A 23017-nucleotide genomic window follows, 5' to 3' on the forward strand; every position below is an offset into this window, starting at 1 on the left:
GTTCATCATCTGTTCTAAAGTTGATTTTATTGTATTTAATATTTTAATCATGATTTTTTTTGTTTCTTATTGTATAGATTACAAATGAGAAGATATTTTTTTTCGTTCTCAATTTTCTAGTTGTCACAAACTGAGCAAATTCAGTCTTCAGCTATAAGATTATATACAATAAAGTAACAAAAATAAGCAATGTGTAACAATAATAAAATCACAAACATTTGAATGTAAAGAAAAACAAAATTATTTTGTGGTTGGTTTAGGCATCTGGTATTTTAGTTTTTTTCTTGTCGTAACCTGAAACAGATGTAGACGAATTTTCCTAGCTCAATGATTATTTTGTCATTTTAACTTCTTAGTATATCTGTTAGGTGTTCATCGTCCGTCCTAAAGTTGATTTTATTGTATTTAATATTTTAATCATGATTATTTCGTTCCTCCAAGTATAGATTACAATTGAGAAGTTGTTTTTCGTTCTCAATTTTCTAGTTGTCACAAACTGGGCAAATTTAGTCTTCAGCTATAAAGTTATTATATCTACCCCCTTTCCATTTGAAGGGTATGAGCCTTTATTCCGAGTTTCGCCTTAGCGCAGCACTATGTTTTAGATTTTTTATTGTGGTGAGATATTTTTTATATGCAAATTCTGTTTTAATTTTCTGTAGGTTCGTAACTTGTTTTTATGATGTGTACTTTTATTTGCATCATGTAATGTTTCTGTGCTATGAATTTCTAAAGGATTGTTCGAATTACCTGTCAATGTTTCAATGATTTTCTTTTTTGTCATCCTGAGATTTATGTGTATTCCAAAATATTTTTTTCCATAGTCAAATTGTCTAAAATCTGATTCATGTCTTTTACAAGGATATTTTCTCAACTCTAGCAGGCTTGCCAAATTTCTTGGTTTGCTATTTACTTTGATTCATGTCTTTTACCCAGTTGTCTTTTCCCTTTTCGTCAATATGTATTCCAAGTTTGTGAGCTTCGTGAACTAGCGAGTTTGGGTTAGAATTATTTATTTTGATCCAATATTTCAATCTAGTTGCTATGGGGGAGGATATTTTCCCAACTCTAGCAGGCTAGCGAAATTTCTTGCTTTGCTATTTAATTTTAGAAGGTATTTGCAGTAATATATTTTCATTTTTTTTCCATTGGTCTAGACAGATTTGCCATAAGACGGGATTTTGTGTGTGGATGTTCTCCCTCGTACAAATTTCATTTTTATGAAGCGAAATTTTATGCTGATGGGGGAGAACTTGAATATACAAAAACCTACATATACCTGCATACTAAAAACACACAAATCAGGAATATTCATCGTAAAACAAGAATGGAATACATATTGACGAAAAGGGAAAAGACAACTGGGTAAAAGACATGGATCAAAGTAAATAGCAAACCAAGAAATTTGGCAAGCCTGCTAGAGTTGAGAAAATATCCTTGTAAAAGACATGAATCAGATTTTAAACAATTTGACTATGGAAAAAATAATATTTGGAATACACATAAATCTCAGGATGACAAAAAAGAAAATCATTGAAATATTGACAGGTAATTCGAACAATCCTTTAGAAATTTATAGCACAGAAACATTACACGATGCAAATAAAAGTACACATCATAAAAACAAGTTACGAACTTACAGAAAAATTAAAACAGAATTTGCATATAAAAAATATATCACCACAATCAAAAATCTAAAACATAGTGCTGCGCTAAGGCGAAACTTGGAATAAAGGCTCATACCCTTCAAATGGAAAGCGGTAGATATAATAACTTTATAGCTGAAGACTAAATTTGCCCAGTTTGTGACAACTAGAAAATTGAGAACGAAAAACAACTTCTCAATTGTAATCTATACTTGGAGGAACGAAATAATCATGATTAAAATATTAAATACAATAAAATCAACTTTAGGACGGACGATGAACACCTAACAGATATACTAAGAAGTTAAAATGACAAAATAATCATTGAGCTAGGAAAATTCGTCCACATCTGTTTCAGGTTACGACAAGAAAAAAAACTAAAATACCAGATGTCTAAACCAATCACAAAATAATTTGTTTTTCTTTACATTCAAATGTTTGTGATTTTATTATTGTTACACATTGCTTATTTTTGTTACTTTATTGTATATAATCTTATAGCTGAAGACTGAATTTGCTCAGTTTGTGACAACTAGAAAATTGTGAACGAAAAACAATATCTTCTCATTTGTAATCTATACAATAAGAAACAAAAAAAAATCATGATTAAAATATTAAATACAATAAAATCAACTTTAGGACAGATGATGAACACCTAACAGGTATACTAAAAAAGTTAAAATGACAAAACAGTGAACGAAAAACAATATCTTCTCATTTGTAATCTATACAATAAGAAACAAAAAAAAATCATGATTAAAATATTAAATACAATAAAATCAACTTTAGGACAGATGATGAACACCTAACAGGTATACTAAAAAAGTTAAAATGACAAAACAATCATTGAGCTAGGAACATTCGTCCACATCTGATTCAGGGCACGATAAGAAAAAAAAATCCTAAAATGCCAAATGCCAAAACCAACCACCAAATATTTTTTTTTTTTTTTTTTTTTTTTTTGCTTTACATTCACATGTTTGTGATTTTATTATTGTTACACTTTGCTGGTTTTTTGTTACTTCGTTGTATTTCCAACCAAGATCCCACGCATGAATACGGTTTCAATTTTAATTATTATTGTGCAAATTAGATGGTTGGATATTGACATCATGGTCAGTTTACCACCTCAGTTATCACATCGTGCTTTGTAAATATTTGAAAAGCTCAGTGGTCACAGATAGTGTTGCTAACGCAGCACACGCACGCACTCTTTCGAAGGGGGAACTAGCCATGTTGTGTACGGCCGCAGTGAGTTGAATTGAAAAGCCCGCTTCAAGTTATGTACGTAGAGTAATAGATTATTATAAATTATATTAGACATAATCATAATCGCAATCAAGAAGCAGATCTTTCCTCACCGATAAAATAGCTACTTATTGCTGACCCGTGTTTACCATGTTGTTAGGACAATTTGATTCATGGCATTATTCAATACAGGAGTTATGAAACGCGATCAGACCCCATTAAAACAATATCACGCGTCGTGCGTTACTTCAATAATAACACCCAGCTGATTTGAAGACTATATAGTTGTGTCTTCAATTATTATTTCAAAGGCGAATATCTTTCACGTATACACTATAAACATTACAAACGGTAACATCGGTGTAAAGTATTTATTTCGAGAGCAAGTCAACACTGTTCATAATGAAAGAATCGACAAAAATGGCAAAATAAAAGAAATATCTAATCATTCGAACTACAACGTGCATACATACATACAGTATTTTGAGGATCGTCGATTGATATTACGCCATATTGCAAGTGATACTATTATGAATGAAAGTGTTAACGAAATGTAATGTGCACGCATTTCTCGTCCACCGGTGCCCCAGTCACGTCAAACAGTCGATTTACGAGAGTTTAAACAATGCGGTCAGGATATTATAATTGTATAGTGGAATCTGTCTAATGGATAAGCGAGTGCTCTCTGTACATCTTGGGAATAATCAAAACTTAGCGCATTTTATTAAACATGAAATAGCATACAAAGTGTATGCCATTATTACTGGTCGATGTTCGCCATTGAAAATGCGTACGTGTTTACCGTCAAAGAACAAACTACGCACCATCTCTATAATATGAAACATTTACGATTTCTTGACCCGCTTCCAGTTTGCTTATTGAATCTACAATGATAATAATAAAATTTCATCTCATTCTTTCCAATATAACTGTTTATTTTAAATTAGTGGTAAAGACATAATCGAGTATAATTTATAAGCGGAGTCTGAATTTGTCAATGGTATACGTTATTATACGTACTGTGATTCAGTAGTTTGTTGGTAAAAATAACAAGTTTGGTATTAAAATATGTATAATTTCAAAATTTGGTTAATTTTGTCTTAGAAATATGGGTCAATTTCTCGAGCTAGTAACTACAATTGTCTCTTTGTAGCCAAGCCAAGGCCGTTACCTCGAACAGGAGATCGCCTATAATGTTTCTTTTTTGTCGTTGATCGTGGAAATTTGAATCTGGTGGTGTGGTTAGTTGAGTGATTTCTTTTGCCAGGCTGCTAAGGATGTCAGCGTAATTTGTGACGAATCATAGTGCTTCATTTAATTTGGTTTTGAACCATTTGAAGAGAAACTCGTTGTTTGAAGCATCGGCTATGGCTCTCAATGTTTTGAGGTTGACTCTGTTTTTCAAATGGGTCAATGTATTTAATACATTCTGTTGCACGTTCGAGCGGGGTCAGCCCCTTGTCATTTGACCATTCAAATGTAACGTTCGTTCTTGCCTCTTCTAGTATTTCGAAATCGTGGATACTCGAAATGATGTTTAAAAAAACGATGAATGATAGTTTGCTGAGTACTGCCATTTTATTAGTGAAGAGAGAATGAACTGAATACTTAGTTTTGATGTTTGACTGAGTAAAGATTGAATCCTAAAATTTCGCGATTTCGGTCGGTTTTCCAGTTATTGTAAAATAAACCTTCAAAACTAAACTATTGATTGATGCATTACATTCGAGCGGTACACTGAATTACCGATGATATAAAAACGATCAGAGTGGTGGAATGTTTCTCGTCTACATCAATCACAGATATAGATCGACGGCGTGCACAGTCTTTGATTCGGCCTGAATTGAGACAAGGCGTCATACACCCTTGGGGTGTGCCTTTTCAGACAAGTGAATTGGTGACGGACTGGAATCATCATACTGCCTGGGTCAGATTCATGTTGACTGAATCAAGTTGACCCAGTTTGTATCCCCCAAATACTAGTAGTCAATTTCGAGTATAATCGTAACATTGACACGGAGAACGCGTCATTACGAGATTGAACGTGTTTTATTTCAAATCCCTCCGCTGCGGGCCATGTTTTTTTTAATGACGTGGAAAATGACGGTAGTATTTTAGCAAAGGCTAATTGATAAAAATAATTTAAGCACAGTCACTCTACTAGGAGTCACTCTACTAGGACGGTTAGGAAGCTCTATTGGTTAAAGGTGTGAACGAGCAGCTTCTGAGAACCTATGCTGGTCTCAAAACTATGACGTATTTGTCATTGGAATGCACTATTTTTCACCATTATTTATTGCGTTCGATGTTGCTCGAGAAGACCCTCGAGAAGACCGTGAACTTTTTTAAATTGTGCTTTATTTTTACATCAAACTACAATCTCAACTGAACTGTGACTAGGAGTGATATTGTATTTTTCAGATGAGCATTCTTTTGCAATCTTGAAGATGCTTTACTCGAGAAAAACGGTGTTTTGTTGACAGTCTCTTTGTCTTGATCTCTAACAGTCTTTCGGTCCGTAAAATAAACCCCTCACTCAGTTTAGAAACAATTTTATCGCTAAAAATATTGATGTCTGCAAACCTTTACAATATTCCTTTGTCCATTCTCGTATTTTTTGTGTGTTTTTAGAGTCACTTTATGGCGAAGTTTTGCATGTTTTCGTCTATGGAGGTGGTCGCCGTGTTGCTTTATTGCATAGTTTTCATAGGAGGTAATTGGACAAAAGAGATTTTTGATTGTCGTGCTTTCATATCCCTCCATTCGCTTTATTTGACGACTGATACAAATCCCGTTCAACATGTTTTGATTCAGTCGAGACAGGGGCGACTTTTGGGGGAAATTCACTAATATAGTATTCTATTAACTATTTATAATTTCAGAATGCCATACAAGACAGCAAGATTTTCTCGCGAAAAACGTGTATATACAAAGCATGTTCATTTCCGCATTTGAGACTGCTCTTCGTTGAAAGGTCAAAATGCCATGTATTGCAATGCTTTGTGGGGGAAAATGACGCAACTCTCGCACTGTCTCATGATTTATCGCGTGTTTTCCGTCGCCTGTTTAATGCTAATGACTTCTTAACTCGTTAACACCTCTCTTGTTTCAATGTTTATGGAGACAAGGGTGGGTACAATAGAATGACGCGGCGCTTCCTAACCGTCCTAATAGAGTGACTGTGGTTTAAGTCAGTGAATTGACTGATAGTGCCGGGGTCAACAGAATGTCGAGTCATGTTATCAGTATCCCATACACGCAGGTCGAAATTCACGCTTTCAACTTGAAACTCGATATCCCTCAGGCTGTTTGTGAGTGTTCATGTTTTAGATAACATAAATATACCAACATCTGTTGTTTATCATCTACGTGGGAGGTCTATTTCACGTTGGGAACACTTAGGACTAGACACGCCTTACATTTAATCTTGTGATTGAGTTCAGACTGGCATTCACAAGTGTGCTTCGGAATGATACACATCGCTTATATCAAACACCGTTGATATTCGCGAGTGGAACGCGTTGGGCCACTTTCTGTCTGAAATACCCTTACCACGAAGACTATTATGACTCGTACGGTAGTCATGTCATGGAATTTATAAGATTTCTCGTACGTGGATCTACAATCATCAAATACTTTCAAGCCATGTGTTGCCAATACGTCCTGTATGACTCGTAGTGTCCATGAGATGAACTTTTCACGGAAGGTCAAACTTGGTCTACCGCCTTTGAATCTTTGGCAAGAAGCGAGGACATATTTTCTTCGTCGGGGGGAAAAACGAAAATCGCTACGTTACACCGTAAACTCATTCCGTGTGATGATTATGTATGTCAAAAGTTATTCTGTGAAACGATCAGGTAATTATACATTTTAACTCATAGTAGCGTAGTCCGCCATTTTTTGAAAAACAAACTGTACGTCGATCAACCGATTTTGCATACTTTGCATTTTAGCGGATTGATGACCGCAGTTTTACGGGATAATTCATACTATTAAATTTTCAACACATAACTTATACTTTCTTTATATAACTATCGGTTTTTAATATTATCCTCTCTCTCTCTCTCTTTTTTGTACGACAGATGAGCGATTCTGATTATAGTGATGGAATAAAAAAAAAGTGTACAGACTGCTTGACTCATTGAAAGGAAGTAAGAAATGTAAAAATAAACAACATATGTATATATAGAATGAATTATTTTTTATTGATCAATGTTTACTATTATTGGCTTTTCTCGTTTCTGTGTTTTAATCGAATCGTTTATGTACTCGTATTTTTTGTGGCATTAAAAATAAATTTAACCACGCCGCACATTTACATGTATCTACGTATTTTTCGAGGTGTTAACAAAGAAATATTTAATCACGCTAAACATTTATACACTACGCAACTATTTTCCTTACTCACATCGTATGTTTTTTGTGACGTTAAAAAAATACTCAACCATGTCATAAATATATACTCCATGTCAATATTTCATTCTTGTTTACTTCTTTTGTGCAATAAACTCCATTAGTTTTCAAAATGACGTGTATTTATTAACGTGTGTGTGTGTGTGTGTGTGTGTGTGTGTGTGTGTGTATGTGTGAGCGCCCTCTACGATATATTCTGAAAATCTTTCGTCCACGCCTGTCCAATTAAAAAAATAATTAAAAATAATTAAAAAAAATTGATGGTAATTTATGCAAATGTATTCACGATGACCTCGACACGACCTCGTATTCACAAAAAAAAAATAATTAAAAAAATTGATAGTAATTTATGCAAATGTCACGATGACTTGGACACGACCTCGTATTCACATCTATTTTATGTATGCAAATGTATTCACAATATCCCATTGTGACGTCATCCTCATTCAAATGATCCCTTTACGGCCATGGACGCTCATTTATGCTAATTCATGCATGAATTCCCATTGTGACGTCATTATTTATGCTAAGCTATGCACGGCCTCCCATTGTGACGTCATCCCTCTCCGTATGACGTCATCGCATCCGAGTATGAACGTATGACGTCATCGCATCCGAGTATGAACAGCGCCCTCATGGTCGTCCCTATAATACGACCTTAACTACTTATAGCGGGTGTTAACTGATAGTTTTTTTTAGAATAATCAATAACAGACACGTGCACTGTTGTTACATCATAGAGATCGGTTAATTCTAATAAAATAAAACACACAAGTAATTGGAGAGGGCTTGAGCAATGGGCCAAAGCATAGACCTCAAAAGTCTTTTAAGGTCTATGGCCAAAGCCACCACCCGAGATTCACTTATTCAATCACGGATGCAATTTTGTATCTTTCATGGTCGACCATGATTGACACTGAGAAATTTCCAAACTCACTCCACGTACACACAGACCTTGGCAAAGATGATCGCCATATACTATGTAGCCATCTCACGTTTTAACGGGTAATAATTACTTCCATTGAAGACATTTAAAATATCAGAACAGACAACTTGAAGCGAGAAGGGTTCAAAGGACAGCACGTGTGTCACTTATTCTTATGGTGCAGCGATTCGGGCATTCTCTACATATTGTGATGGGAAGGCGATGAAACAGAAGCCTGTTCATTGTTACAACTATTACTACAAATAATATAAAATTATATCTCACATCACAAGTTGTTGAAGTGTCAAAATATGAGATATTTTCCTCCACAGATGCAATGTAACATCGCTGCGCTGACGATAGATGTTGCGCCCTCGCCGACGGGTTCACTCGCAGTTAACATTCATATACTGTAAATGCATTAATTATTCACTGTTTTTTTTTTTATTTCGCTAATGAGTGATATCCGCTAAATTAAATCCACGTGAGCATGTAAAATAACAATATAACTCCTTGTTTGGCTTGCAAATTGGCGAACTTAAAACCAATTATTATGCTCAAAATATTATGAAAATAGTGAAATTAAATGCCAGCGAAAATAAATGGTTTTACAGTAATTTTGATACCTTAGGTTGTAGACCTGCTGATTAATAATTTAGATATAATATAAATTCCTAACAACCTATATGTACTTATTAAATGTGTGACAATATTGACTTTTTGTCCTAGCATAATGAGGTGTTCAGAAAACCAGTGAAAAGCGATTTGCTCTCAAAACTTAAATTTCCCACAATCCATCTGTGGGACAATGTGCGCATGCTCATTAGCCATTTCCGCTGCACCGCTTACGAACGTTTCCTGATCATGGTGAGTAAATTTCTCTTTTATTTACTAGTTAATATCTGCTTTGGCTTCATGTGTGTGGAAATTTAGGACTTCATTGCCTTCTTAAATCAGACATTCCAGTAATTCCTGCCGTAAAACGCGACAATTGCCGTATCAAGCAGCACAGTTCAGTTCAGTGGGTGTGGAGCGGCGGCGTACACACACGGTGTAGTGTGTGTATTTGATTCCGCCGTCACTATCGTGTTGTATTGACTTAACTCTAAACATTATCGGCGAAGGCGAAGTGTTCCTCTTTTTTTACTCACTTAGTTTGTACTCGAGAATTAAAGTGTAATTATTCCCAACTGACGAAGTAAATCCAGAGCAAATCACAGACCACTGAGGTCGCGTCATCCACTTCCTGGTTTCGTGTATTGTGGAAGTGGAAGTAAAAATAATTACTTCACATACACACACCTATGTCACTCAAGATGTGGCAGTAATTATCGTCCACATGTTGCAACGATTCTTTATGAATTCAGCGACGGAACATTGACATTTACAGTCTACTCAATCTCACCGTAAGTTGTTTCTATTCCAGATGACATGGGACTGAGACCACACCCCTCTTTTGAATTGGCAGTAGGAAACAGTAGTAGAAATATCTTCAGTTTGAAACAAACCATTTTGTTATTAAAACTCTTCTCATACTCTTATTATACTAGTTCATTTAGATACAGTAAAAAACTTTAAATTTTTTCACCTAATTTATTTTTGATTAAATTCACAAAAGGGGCAAACTTCATGAATAATTTATTTATTTGTAAAAATTGTTTTACTAGTCACCAGTCCTAGTGACAGGCTGCTGATCGTGCAAGAGTATTATATATTTTAGTCACATATATGTTATAAAAATAATTATTCTCAACGAATTGCGTGAGGACGCCAAAAAGAATTTTGATTTCAAACATTGTGGTGATACATAAATAAATATGACACTCAGTGTTTTCTTTTCTTTTTGTTACCCCTAAATCAATTCATCATTTGAACACCCATAATGCATCACTCTTGGTGTTACATACATGTACATTTTATGTCAGCCAAGATACTGGGTGTTGTAGATAAAGTAAGTATACACAGACAGGGACAACTCTTTGAATTACTTAAACATCTGTTGAGATTTGATTATGATTATGATTTTGAATATATCAAAGCAGTTTACATAACATAAACTTTGAAAACAGGCTACAAAATGGCTTAGAGTTGACTGTTGACAGAACATTTTCTGGTGTTCCAAGGAAACAATAAGATATTTTTATTCGTGTAACAAGAAAAAGTCTATAAAATAGTATATGGTCGGTAGCACTGTGCCCTCTAACAGAACTGATTTTGCAGGAATCCTGAATAAAAACGAAGTCAAGTTGAGTAGCTGTTGACTGCTAGGGAGATCGGTCGGCCTTGAAAAAAAAAATAGCTGACTGTCATTGAATTAGCACAACTATTTGCATCAAAGCAAATCTGTTTGTGTGAAAGACAAAGGTGCATCATATCTGCTTAGAGGGTACTCTAACCAGTAGTACTTAGGTCTGCTTTGAGCACCTTTGTTGTCAATGTGTTTTTGAAAATGGATTGTATAAACTACTGGGAAAAGAGTTACATTGATTGTGGGGGACATGTTGCATACACCATGATACTTGCAACAGCATTTTCTTTCGTTTGATGTTTCCCACCTGTGTCTGTACCTGTAATTGCAAGGGACTTTGGCAATGGTATTGAATTTTCCTGTCTGGTAATATTGTTTTATTTAGAGAAATAATGTGTATCGGTATGAATGGTAGAAATACTGGCGGACAATTCTTTGGCAGTGTCTGAAGTTTGTTCACATGTTCTTCAGTGGATTTCCATGTGATTGAATACTGTCAGTTATATCAGCTCTTGTAGGAGAGATGGGCTTCTATACTTGTAATAAATAATAACTTCCATATATAATAAATAAAATAACTTTTGTTTGTTTTTCCTACAGGCTGCAACACTTCGTCCCTATCTGAATGCAGTGCGTTCAACATTAACGGCTGCTATGTGTTTAGAAAACTTCTCATCACAAGTTGTGGAACGACACAACAAACCTGAGGTGGAAGTCAAGTAAGTCAACCTATACCTTATATTACTCTTTGAAATTAATTGAATTACTCTTGTGTGTGTGTTCAGAACAATACCGTAATGTATTCTGTATTATTGTATACATACATTTATTGGGAGTCCCAATAAAAAATTCTAAAGTACTAGTACCCAGTAGTCAGTATTTCTAAATATTGTGTACTAGGACAGTTTAATTATTTTCAAATATTTCCCTTCCCTTTTTAAGTTATCATTTCAAACCAAGTCACTTTATTTAACAGACAATGACCACAACAGACTGAACGTGAGTGTCCCTTTGATGTCTTTCATCTAGATATGATTTATATTCAGTGTGTGAATCTGAAGTGTAATCTACTTGCAAAGCAATTATAGCTTCTACTACAGTGCCCAGATCAATCTGATTAAAATCTGATGTAGTGTACGGGCTTTAATTATTTTGGCTATAAACTTATTTTAATTTTATTTTTTATTACTTTTGTTATTAATGCCTTTTTATTTTATTATTTTACTTTGATTTTGATTTTTTTTAATTCCGCCCTACATACATCTGATCCGACGCCTACGTAAGTCCCGTTCAAATCTCGCGTAAGTAACAGCCAATCACAGGCCCCCTTTTATAGAGGCTGTCGGTTGCTTACTTTTCAGTGTAGCGATACTCTACGGGCAATCTTTCTGTACATTATATTTTGCCCACTTGAATAAACCATTAATAGAAAATTGCTAGTATATTTTTATTTACAAAAGAAATTCCACAGCATTTTCCAATTTTTGTCATTACATTGAATATTTTGTTCACTTCCAACAAATGTGTACACTTCCTGATACATCTTCGCCAGCCAAGGTTCGTTTATTCAGTCATCGCTTCAATTTTACATCAAACACTGAGCATAATTATCTAGAATGGAAGCAAAAAAATAAGTGAATCGTAATGATTAGAACACTGTAAACAGCTATAGTAAACAATGCAAATTTTAAATTGTATAACGGTCACCGGCCCACGGCATCGACGCAAAAAATTGGAGCAATAAAATATTTCCTGATCAATTGCGATGTGTTCCAAATAAAAAATATTTTATTCCAGTCCAAATCAGCTCAATTACTTTAATAAAGAGTTATTGTATAATGTACAAAATGTTGATACATTTTGATGAATATTTACAGCTACGGCTTCAATACCGTAGACGGTTTTGACCCGATCGTCAACAAAACATCACCCGTCTCCAGGGCAAGCGACTGGAAAAAGACACCGGTGTTCGGTCGAACCGGTGGAAACAAAATCGTCACTCGCAGAATAACTACGCAAAGTAACGATCTAAACTCGAACCATTCGAGCCACAATATAAACATAAAAAAATGACTTTCGTTGCATTTGACAATGATAAAAGCCGTGTTCTTCTCGGTCCTAACGTCGGTATAATCCGCCATTTTATGTTTGAGTGTGTTTGCCACCTGACTCTGCCCAGTGACGTCATCATGTGCGCTATGGAAGAAGGTCTGTGATTCGTTGACTAAAATCGTCGACAGTGGGTCTCGTTGAAATCTCGTTACATAGGCATCGGCTCAGATGTATGTAGGGCGGAATTTAAAAAAAATCACAAAATCAAAATCAAAGTAAAATAATAAAATAAAAAGGCATTAATAACAAAAGTAATAAAACATAAAATTAAAATAAGTTTATAGCCAAAATAATTAAAGCCCGTACACTACATCAGATTTTAATCAGATTGTGCCCAGATATGTTAGACATTACAATTTCTTTCTGTCTTGTTTTTGTTAGATTGAACACCATACTTTTTTGTAGTGGGCTCCCTAAAAAAATAAAAAAAATAACTGACAATCTGCTGTTACTTGGTTCATGATCGTTTTATCAGGCATCAGAGGAAAACTGCTTTATCTTCAAACAATTATATTAAAAATACATGTAGTAAAATTGTATGGAAGTTTGAATTTGTTCTAGCCTGACTAACAAGTAACCATTCTCCACCATAATGGAAAACAGTAATTTCAAACACTACTTTAACACATTTATTTGGATTCTATGCAAATAAGCTCCAATACAAAGGTATGCTTCAATACTAGCTTGAAAAAATGCAGCCAATTTAGTGGCATTACAAGTTCTTGATGTTTTGCCTCAGCAAAAGATTATTTTGAATATGAGCTTGTTCCCATAGCAACAGTGGTCTTTTTTTTCTCAGTGTTAAGCCTATGCTTTGGTGGCTATGATTCTATTAGGTACCTGATTTGTTAAAATTACTAAGTTTTTTTTTATCTGTTACTCTGCAAACTTCCTATGTCCATCCTTAATTAACCCTATAACCTTGACCTCTTTCGCCTGCATGATTCTGTTAAAAAAACTCAATGCAAATGTTGTAGCAAAATTTTATTGAGATATTTATGATTATATTGATATGGTTATTAATTACAAAATGTTACTAAAAATAGAACTGACGTAATCATAGAGAACTGGAAATGAATCCAATAAGGACAGTGTGCACAGAGAATCAGATGATAGATATTTTGAATTCCTACTATGTTACTTTGCTGTGGATTTTCTGTGATTTGTTATTGTCACAGGGTGCTAGTTGGGTTGAGCTAAGGTTTCAAATTGTCCCAAACAAATGACACCCATAACACCCCTGTGAACTGGGTCCTTTAACAATTCGAAACTTAAGACAGTTGTATAATTTATATGCGACATAAACAACAAGTACACGCTACACGAGTAAGGTTTAAACAACGTACTTTATTCCACACACCTAAAAGATGGGCAGGAAATGCCTGACACGTTACAAGGGGTAGTGGGGTGCACGTTGTGTTGTTACACAAAAATATAACACTAGAAATATAATTCAGTAATAATATTGTAATATTTCCACACGGGAAAAGGGTAGTGGATTACGTTATACTATTACGAGGAAATGCCTAAATCGATAATGTAAATAATTGTCTAACATAGAATCTTGCATGCATGCATAAAACTAAGGGACAAACATAATAACAAACAACGGACGCAAATAATATACTGGCGATCGGACACAGCCCTACCTACATACAGTTTCTTCAAAGTAGATGAAAACGGGTCTTTGCGTGATAACGGTGTATTTTCCAGCGAGTCTCTGCTAACGGTGGCGACGACGGTAATTACAGAACGCAGTCAGAAGCACTGTAGTCGTAGAATACACGCTGCACACTCAGTCGAGCACGATACCAATCAATTACAGAGTTTATCTGTCCAATATTCGTAACTTGCAGAAGGAGAGTGGTCCGGGTGGATTCCCTTGCACCGCAGTACACATCCGTAGCCAGTAACATAAATTAGAAGGCACATCCAGTTCAGAACCAAAATCGGGAATGTCATTCACTGGCGAGTTTCCCCACTCGTTAACTGCAGTAGGCCGGAATTGGCCAATAGAATTATCTTTATGATGCACATTCCGTAGATCACAATACATTAATTTGTATGACAATACACAGTGTAGTGTTCTAACGTTACTTGCAAACGCGTGATTAGTAGACACGTAAAAAATGGTATACTCCCATGATGCAATATTATTCAATGGCTTACTGTGGTACCTACAAGATCGGACATCCACATTTGATCACATGAACGTTCAGATCGGGTTCTATCAAAGTCCGCTTCCCTAGTGCTGACTAAAAGAAACATCTTGCCACTCTATATTTAACAATTATCTATCGCCAAAAACAACATTGCCTATCTATCGCCATAAGACAAACACAAAACGCCACCATCACGACATACAACATAAACATGATTTAATGTTTGACATTCGTCACAGTTATGAATCACAAGAAAGTTTATTGCTTGAACAAACTTATAGATTGTTATATTCAATTGAAATTCATTGTGACTTCTTTGCAATTTCACAACCCAAGTTGCAATGTACACCCCCCCCCTCCAGTATAGTCCGAAAAATTGTATACACGGTAGTCTTAACAAAACATGTGGCAAATTCCTGTGATTCTGATTCACAAGTAACTATTGTCTTTATGCTACGACCATCTGATGGAAACGTGGGTGGTCGTTATACAAAGGTGTAAGTGTGAATAGGTTTACAATAGATTGGTCGTGGGTCGTGTTAGACAGGTGGTCACTATATTCAGTGTCTTTAGCGTGTAAATTGCGAAGGGACTTTACAAAGGTGGTCTCTATGAACAGGTTGTCGCCAACACAGGTTTGACTGTATCACATCGTTATTTTTTTTTTCATGTTCGCAATTACAGGACTAGTAAAGAGTTACTTCTGACACCTGTAGTTGTTAGTCGTAATGAGAAAGAAAAGGTTTTAATAGAAGGCAGTGTCAATTCACTGAGGATAAGCATTGCAGTCAAACAGGTGAGCGTTTAGGATATGTATAGATGAGTTGATAAACAAATCTATGCCAATAGATCAACCATTATCACATCGCCTGCTATAGATGCTTTCTGCAGGCAATGTGTTAATATAGTCGTATCAAGAACTTGACCTTCTATGTGAACAGTAATGATACGTTATTTAAATTTCTGAAAAGAAAAACATGTTCAATGGCTGTATAATTAAGGAAGGGGGATGCAATATTTATGCTACAAGTTTCTTCCTGCAAATGTGAAAAGTATTTTTAGAGAAGCAATTTTTTTGCAGTTTTTCTATTATCCCGTTCTACCCCAGTTTAATTTATGTTTTCTGAACATTGACTTTATTTCCACATCACATGTGGAATGGCTTTAATCTCCATATTTAAAAGTTTCACCCCTGTAAGTAAAAGTAGATTATTTTATGTTTGAAAAGTGCAGGAATGACATATTTTTCATACTCAATTTAATTTAATTTAATTTAACAAAACTATGCAAAAACAAAAGGAAGTTTGAATTCTTGCAGAAATTAGGTTGAATCTTATAGCCCAGTGGTTTGAATATTACATGTCTTCAGTGTGTTATTCGGTAAAGTGCGCCCTCAGAGTAATTTCTGAGGGTTTTTGAAATTACGTTGGTAGCTATGTTACTATATTTTTTGATTTGCTGGCCTTTGAACCCGGTCTGTCGTTGAAATTGACAACTTTGACAAACGTTTACTCGTACAGAATCAAATTTATTTCTCACCATACAGCAGGTTGTGTATCAGAATAGAAGTGTACATAAACTAAACATTGTATTTACACTGGATCTTTAAATGTGACATATTTGACCTCAGATACTCCTGTATCACTTGCTTAATTGCATGTGCAGCTAAATAGAGCCAATAGAAAAGTTATTCTGCACTTTGGACTATTACTTTGGACTAGTTCACAACATTGTCTTATATACCCTACCCTAGAACTGTTATATATACCGGATTCTGCCGTAAATTCGCCCATCCGAAAAATCGCCCTGGGCGGTTTCACTGCTGATATTTTCATTGAAAAATCCACCTACGCCGAATTTCATCACCGACAGTTGGACCACCCAAAACGAAAGAAACTCTTGCAGAAGCTAATCTAAAATTGTATACATTTTTTTCTAGCTGGATTAAAAAGTAACGTTTAACGGCCCTGGGCGAATTTACGACAGAATCCGGTATATAATAAATAATATTGATTCCGGTCCTTTGCTATACAATAGCCATGTGTTCAGAAAATAAGCGTAGTGATTCGATTGGATGAATTATTAAGGAGTTGTACGTTAACATGTACACATTTGCATTTGAAATGGATGAAGTAAACAGTGTCATGCAATTGGTTTGAATTTGAATGGAGGAATATTAGAGAAGGTGATTTTACCTTAATAGTACATCGCACTTTGGCTTTTTGATGGAATGATTATCCTGAATATTTACTGTAATTGAATATGGGCTGATATGGTTATAATAACTTGAAAAGTAAACACAGTCTGAGACAAATTTTGGGGGTTGTACCAAAACAAAAAATGAGTACAATTCAGTTGTTGAAACACACATGCCAACGTAAGGTTTGTGATTGGCTGTTGCTGGAAGTACTATGGTCATACAAAAAAAAATCTAATGTATAGCAGTCTCAGATGACAACAGTTGTGTGGTGACTACCGCTAGTCTCATATTAATATTATTACATGTATCATAGTACAAAAAAAAAACTGAAACAACCACCCTGATACTGTACTTGCAATGGGCCATTCCAGTTTATATCTGCACCCCCTGTTGATGTGGTCGGATTTCCAGCGCTGTATGATGGGGAAAATACCCCGGAATTCCAACTGTATATGAAGAAACAGAATCTGGAAATCCAGGCAGTTATGGCTACTAAAATAAAATATGGCCTAGTTTATCTCGCCACATACCGGTTGATGAGGTTGGATTTCCAACAGTATGACTAAAAAAACTTGGAATTCTGACTGTATATGGTAAAAAAATTGGGCCAGTATGAAATAGTTATTACTGAAATTAGATAAGGATGGTGGCACGAATGAGCTCATCAACACCGTGAATCAAGACTAGTTTGGATTTCCATTATCAAATATAAAATTTTGAACTTGGTAAATTAGCTTATGATGAGTTATATTTGGAAATCCTACTCTGTATGGTGGCACAATGGAACTCATCAACACCATAAGTAGGAACTATAGTTTTGGATTTCCATTACTGTATGGTGAATGGTGATTTGGAAATAAAACTTTGTATGACTTATACACCCATGGAAATTATACCCTGTATGAAGTAAACACACAAGCTCATCAACAGGGGGGGGGGGGGGGGGGGGGGTGCAGATATAAATTGGAATGGCCCAATATTGGTAATGTTCGGATTACATCATCATGATTTCTTGCACTCATTAATATATTGTGTCTTCCGGCTACAGGAGCATCACAATAGCATTGTTTTTTTTTCATATTTTCTTATCTAGGCTGATGAGCTGGAGAAGATTTTATGCCATAAATTTATGAGATTCATGATGATGAGGGCGGAAAACTTTTTTATTTTGAGAAGAAAACCTGTTGAGGTAAATGTTGTATATTTGTAAATTCAGGGTTGTTTTTCAAGACTTTGAACTACAATGTAAAGCAAATGCTCATTTGAAAGGTATTTTTTATTAAAAAAAGAATTTCGCAGCTACAAAAAAAGCCACCTGGGATGTCCCACAATAAAGAATTACAATTCATGTGCTATAATTTATGCACCTCACTATTTTCTCTCACTCAAGTGACTTGAAGCATTTTAAAGATTGTGTATATATGGATTGCCAACATTAAACAGCTGACTTGCATCACACAAACTGCCCTCTAGTGACAAGAATTGGCAATGTTTACCTTTTCTTTCCTCCAGGGCTACGACATCAGCTTCTTGATTACAAACTTCCACACAGAACAGATGTACAAACACAAACTAGTAGACTTTGTTATTCATTTTATGGAAGAAATAGACAAAGAAATCAGCGAGATGAAGCTGTCTGTAAATTCCAGAGCCCGTATATGCGCTGAGGAATTCTTGAAAAATGTGAGTAATTGAGGCGTGAATTCGGTGTTATTGTTGCGCCCGATTGCGCTGTGTGATTGAGTTTCAGCTATGTTTAGATATAACCTGAATGATTTAAGGTTTTGATTTTAATGCTTGTTGTGAGAAAGTAACAGATCTGCGTTACTCACAATTGGACTATTCACGGCCCCCACAGGAATCTATTGAATATATACACAGCATAGTAAAAAGTTCAAGTTTGGCTGACCAGACTATATATACATGTATATATATATATACTGTATGAGGGTATTTAAGGCTGGTAGTTTATTTTGACTTGCTGGGAGCTGCTAGGGCCACACAATGAGAGCTTATCATTGCAGTGTGTGGCTTGGTGGTGTACAATTACCGGTACGTTTTAAAACCTTTCACCAGTTATCAACTTTTAGGTCCTTAATAAAAATGTATATCTAGGTTTTATAACTACCGTACATTGAAATGGTGCATTCTCATTGGTCAATCGATATCACATTGAACCCAGTTATCATATGAAAATACCAACAATTCTTATAGTTACTGTACTCAGTTCACTTTATCAAACCAGTACAGATGAACAAAATTGTATGTGAATCAAGAGTATTCATTGTTTTCCCACATTAGGACAGATAAAACAACAAACTTGATTTTTAAGGAATTTGAATCCTTTTTATTTGGAAAATCATCCATGAAACGAACATAATTTTTTCATGCTCAACCATCATTGATGTGATTAAAAAACATTCATGGTCATGCATATATTTAATTATTCAACATTTAGGCATGTAATTGAAATAAAGAAACCATACTACCCATTTATATTTCATGATAACGTGGCTCAGAAGCTTTAGTAATGGCCTGTTATAACTTGCAATGATCAGTGCATAACTAAATTAAAATCCAATGATTGTGCAAAGTTAACCATTGTATGTATTGTTTCCTTCACAAACCAGTGAATAAGGTGAAATTAAACGCAATGAATATTTCTCCTTCTGGCATACACTGTTAAGTGCATGATTTTATTTGGCGGAGTTTGTCTCTCATTGTCCTTGGAATGGCAGTATCTATGATTAGTGCATTGAGATGTCAATATTTACACTAGCACCCATAACTCACCATCTATGCATGTCTTCTATTACACTACAGTGTACATAGTTCACTAATAGTCCTGTGGTAATCACTTTGATGGTCCATTTTGAAATCTACCCATGGACTATCTACACTAATTTACTGTTTATTACATGCAGTGTACCATCCTTGGCAGTCAATTTCATAAAATGAGTATTTTTAAATCATGGAATATACTCTGATAAATCAATGTGTTATGTTGGTGTTACCATCTGGAATTTTTATAATGCTCAGATTCAACAAGTATGTCTCTGATATTTGTCACAAGGTCAAGACAAAACTAACACTTTTATTAAAGGTGGCTAAATAGGTTTACACTAATGGATGCCAAGCATTCATTGCCACACTTTGTATCGTTGTTCAACTGCGCTGAGTGTAATTGTAGAAAATGAGCATCAACATTTTTTTTATGTTCTTCAGATTTTTTTAACATGACATATCATGTAATATTTACTCATTTAGTAATACAAACTTAAGGTAATTTTGACTTGATTAAAGGTCAAAAAAAGTAGCTCTTGTTCCTGTAACTGAATGAGTACTTAAGAGTTTACTTTGAACAAAGGTCATTCTTTGATCAAGATATGTTTTTGGTAATGCAGTTGTGTATAGCAACCACCCAACACACTTTAATATAATTGTCTTCATAGAAAGGTCGTCTTTATATAAAGGTTGAATCATTAGTCCTTGTTTGTCCGAAAATGGGGGAAATGCGCATTGACCTCAATGCGCGTGTTAATGCGTCTCCACCAGTATCTCTTATACATGTATGCCTGGTCCCATCACATTCAAACTTGATAAATACTTTACATCAAAGATTGACATATGCAATTCCATTATCTGATTCAAAATGTCAAATGGTGGCCATTTTTATGCTAAAAATTCATCAAAATCTAGTATTTCTGCCATTCTGGAACCGGATCTCAGTCATGTATGAATGGATTTTCAACATTATGGGGCCTTTGTTAGCTCCGCTGTCGACTTTGTAGAGCGGAGCTTATCATATGAGTGATTGTCCGTCGTCGTCCGTGTCAATGTTTTACCTTTTCGACTTCTTCTTGAAAACTACAAGCCTGAATGCTTTGATACTTGGTGTGTATGTACCTGGGGTAGATCTCTCTTAGATTTGTTCATTTCATGATGATATCTTCAATTCTCTAATTTTGGTGAATATTTTTGTAATTTTTAGTAAAAAGTGATATTTTCGACTTCTTGTTGAAAACCGTAAGTCCAATTGTTTTGATATTGCATATACAGATACTACAAATGGACCTTTCTCAGATTTGTTCATTTCGTGATGATATCTTAAATTCTCTAATTTTGGTGAATATTTTTGTCATATTTGGTAAAAAGTGATATTTTCAACTTCTTGTTAAAAACCAAAAGTCCAATTGCTTTGATATTATATATATAGGTACTACATGTGGACCTCTCTCAGATTTGTTCATTTCATGATGATATTTTTAATTCTCTAATTTTGGTGAATATTTTTGTAATTTTTAGTAAAAAGTGATATTTTCGACTTCTTGTTGAAAACCGTAAGTCCAATTGTTTTGATATTGCATATACAGATACTACATGTGGACCTTTCTCAGATTTGTTCATTTCGTGATGATATCTTAAATTCTCTAATTTTGGTGAATATTTTTGTCATATTTGGTAAAAAGTGATATTTTCGACTTCTTGTTAAAAACCAAAAGTTCAATTGCTTTGATATTATATATATAGGTGTACTACATGTGGACCTCTCTCAGATTTGTTCATTTCATGATGATATTTTTTTTCTCTAATTATGATGAATATTTTTGTAATTTTTGGTAAAAAGTGATATTTTCGACTTCTTGTTGAAAACCGCAAGTCCAATTGCTTTGATATATTATACATATAGGTACTACATGTGGACCTCTCTCAGATTTGTTCATTTTCTAATGATATCTTCTGTTCTTTAATTGCCATGTGCATTGCTAACAGTGGAGCTATCTCAGCCGACAGGCTGCTTGTTTAAAAAAATGCTATTCCAGGCATTATGTCACATATATGCATATTTTTTCATTTAGTTATCCAAATCAAGATATCCAAGATATGTGGTTTTTGTGTTGTTAAGGATCCTTAATTAAAACACTGGTGCTTTGGGTAAATTGACAATTTTTCAAATAGCTAACACTTTTACATCACATTATAGTAGTACTTATCTTTCAGTACATACAATATGTAATATATTTATGCATGTATCTTTATATTTCTTTGCAGTTTTGAATAAATGGGGACTGTATAAAGCTGCCGTTTGATGTCGACAAGGTCTGTACTCGGTATTACACACAGAGAGACTGGAATATTTTCACATCTAGGATTATTTTAGCTTGGTAGTAAGAGAAAATGTTGATTTTATTTCTTCAAATTGTGTACTCTCAAGCTCTTGAGCTTGTTCGTGTTTGTCTCTCATAGATATCAATTTTGACTGAGAGCCACCATATAGACGTGCCCAGTAACTAAAATAAAAAATGTTCTATATCTAAAGTTTGAAAAAAAATTATGTACCTCTATCATACGGCTACAGAGATGAGTTACAAACATTGAATATCAATGGTACACTTGAACTTATTCATCTACAGTTTGGAAATATTGCAATTTTCAAGTATCAAATAATAAGTATGTTTTTTTTAACCCTTATTTTATTTGCCTTAAGACTGGATTATAGCATGAAATTACATCCTTTATGGACCCCCCCCCAGATGTCATACATCCTGGTGCTTGCATGCCCCCCCCCCTCCCCACAGAGGTCATGAACCCTGTGTCAGTTGAGCATGTTGTAATAATTTTCTTATCTTGAATAACAGTTCAAGGTTTGCAAATGTGTAATCTTTAAGTGTGGTATATTGTATACTTTACATTTGTATTGCAATCTTCTGAGCGCTTTTCTAATACCTGCAAAACTGAAAAAAACATGTACAATTTTTAAAATACACATTCTGGGAATACACAAGGCACAACAAACATAAAACTCCCTGAGACCTGAATACTAAGCACTCTTTTCACTGATTTCTAGCAATGTGTGTCTGTCTAGGAATATTATGTAATCATCTCATAATTCTGCGACTTCAGGTGGAATCTTGCACATCACAACAGTTGCAAACCTGTATCTCATGATTCTATGTTGATTTGATTTTATTCAGAGTTCACTGTCACTATTTTATCAAGTACAAAACAATCTCCTATTGTGCTATACCTTTACAAACAGGTCGTGTTTAATCTATATTCTTC

General features: G+C 34.7%; 1 protein-coding gene and 1 long non-coding RNA gene across 3 annotated transcripts; both read left to right on the top strand.

Annotated features, from left to right (window-relative positions):
- The first annotated feature begins 6116 nt into the window (after positions 1 to 6116).
- Positions 6117 to 7085, top strand: LOC146747650 (uncharacterized). The gene is made up of 2 exons (XR_014928881.1): positions 6117 to 6751; positions 6977 to 7085. It is a non-coding gene; the product is annotated as an uncharacterized LOC146747650 (long non-coding RNA).
- A 1953-nt stretch (positions 7086 to 9038) lies between these two features.
- On the top strand, positions 9039 to 22615 carry LOC100371924 (actin-related protein 2/3 complex subunit 4). Of its 2 annotated transcripts, XM_085496970.1 has the most exons (6): positions 9039 to 9099; positions 11081 to 11199; positions 15439 to 15550; positions 18048 to 18143; positions 18467 to 18637; positions 22007 to 22615. In XM_085496970.1, the coding sequence occupies exons 1-6, from the start codon at positions 9049 to 9051 to the stop codon at positions 22010 to 22012; spliced, it is 555 nt and encodes a 184-aa protein (XP_085353096.1). In that variant the 5' UTR covers positions 9039 to 9048; the 3' UTR covers positions 22013 to 22615. The 2 variants fall into 2 exon arrangements, with proteins under 2 accessions (XP_085353096.1, XP_085353097.1); XM_085496971.1 differs by lacking the exon at positions 18467 to 18637 and having other exon boundaries at positions 22007 to 22426.
- The last annotated feature ends 402 nt before the right edge of the window (positions 22616 to 23017 follow it).

This window comes from Saccoglossus kowalevskii, chromosome 3 (genome assembly GCF_978046115.1).
Source record: "Saccoglossus kowalevskii chromosome 3, keSacKowa6.1, whole genome shotgun sequence".
In the NCBI taxonomy this organism is placed as follows: domain Eukaryota; kingdom Metazoa; phylum Hemichordata; class Enteropneusta; family Harrimaniidae; genus Saccoglossus; species Saccoglossus kowalevskii.

Excerpts from the sequence above, each read along its gene's own strand:
- LOC100371924 (XM_085496970.1), top strand. The coding sequence starts at position 9,049 with ATGCTCATTAGCCATTTCCGCTGCACCGCTTACGAACGTTTCCTGATC. Across the intron at positions 15,551-18,047 it reads TAAGCATTGCAGTCAAACAG|GCTGATGAGCTGGAGAAGAT; the intron begins GTGAGCGTTTAG and ends TTTCTTATCTAG. Across the intron at positions 18,144-18,466 it reads TGAGAAGAAAACCTGTTGAG|GGCTACGACATCAGCTTCTT; the intron begins GTAAATGTTGTA and ends TCTTTCCTCCAG.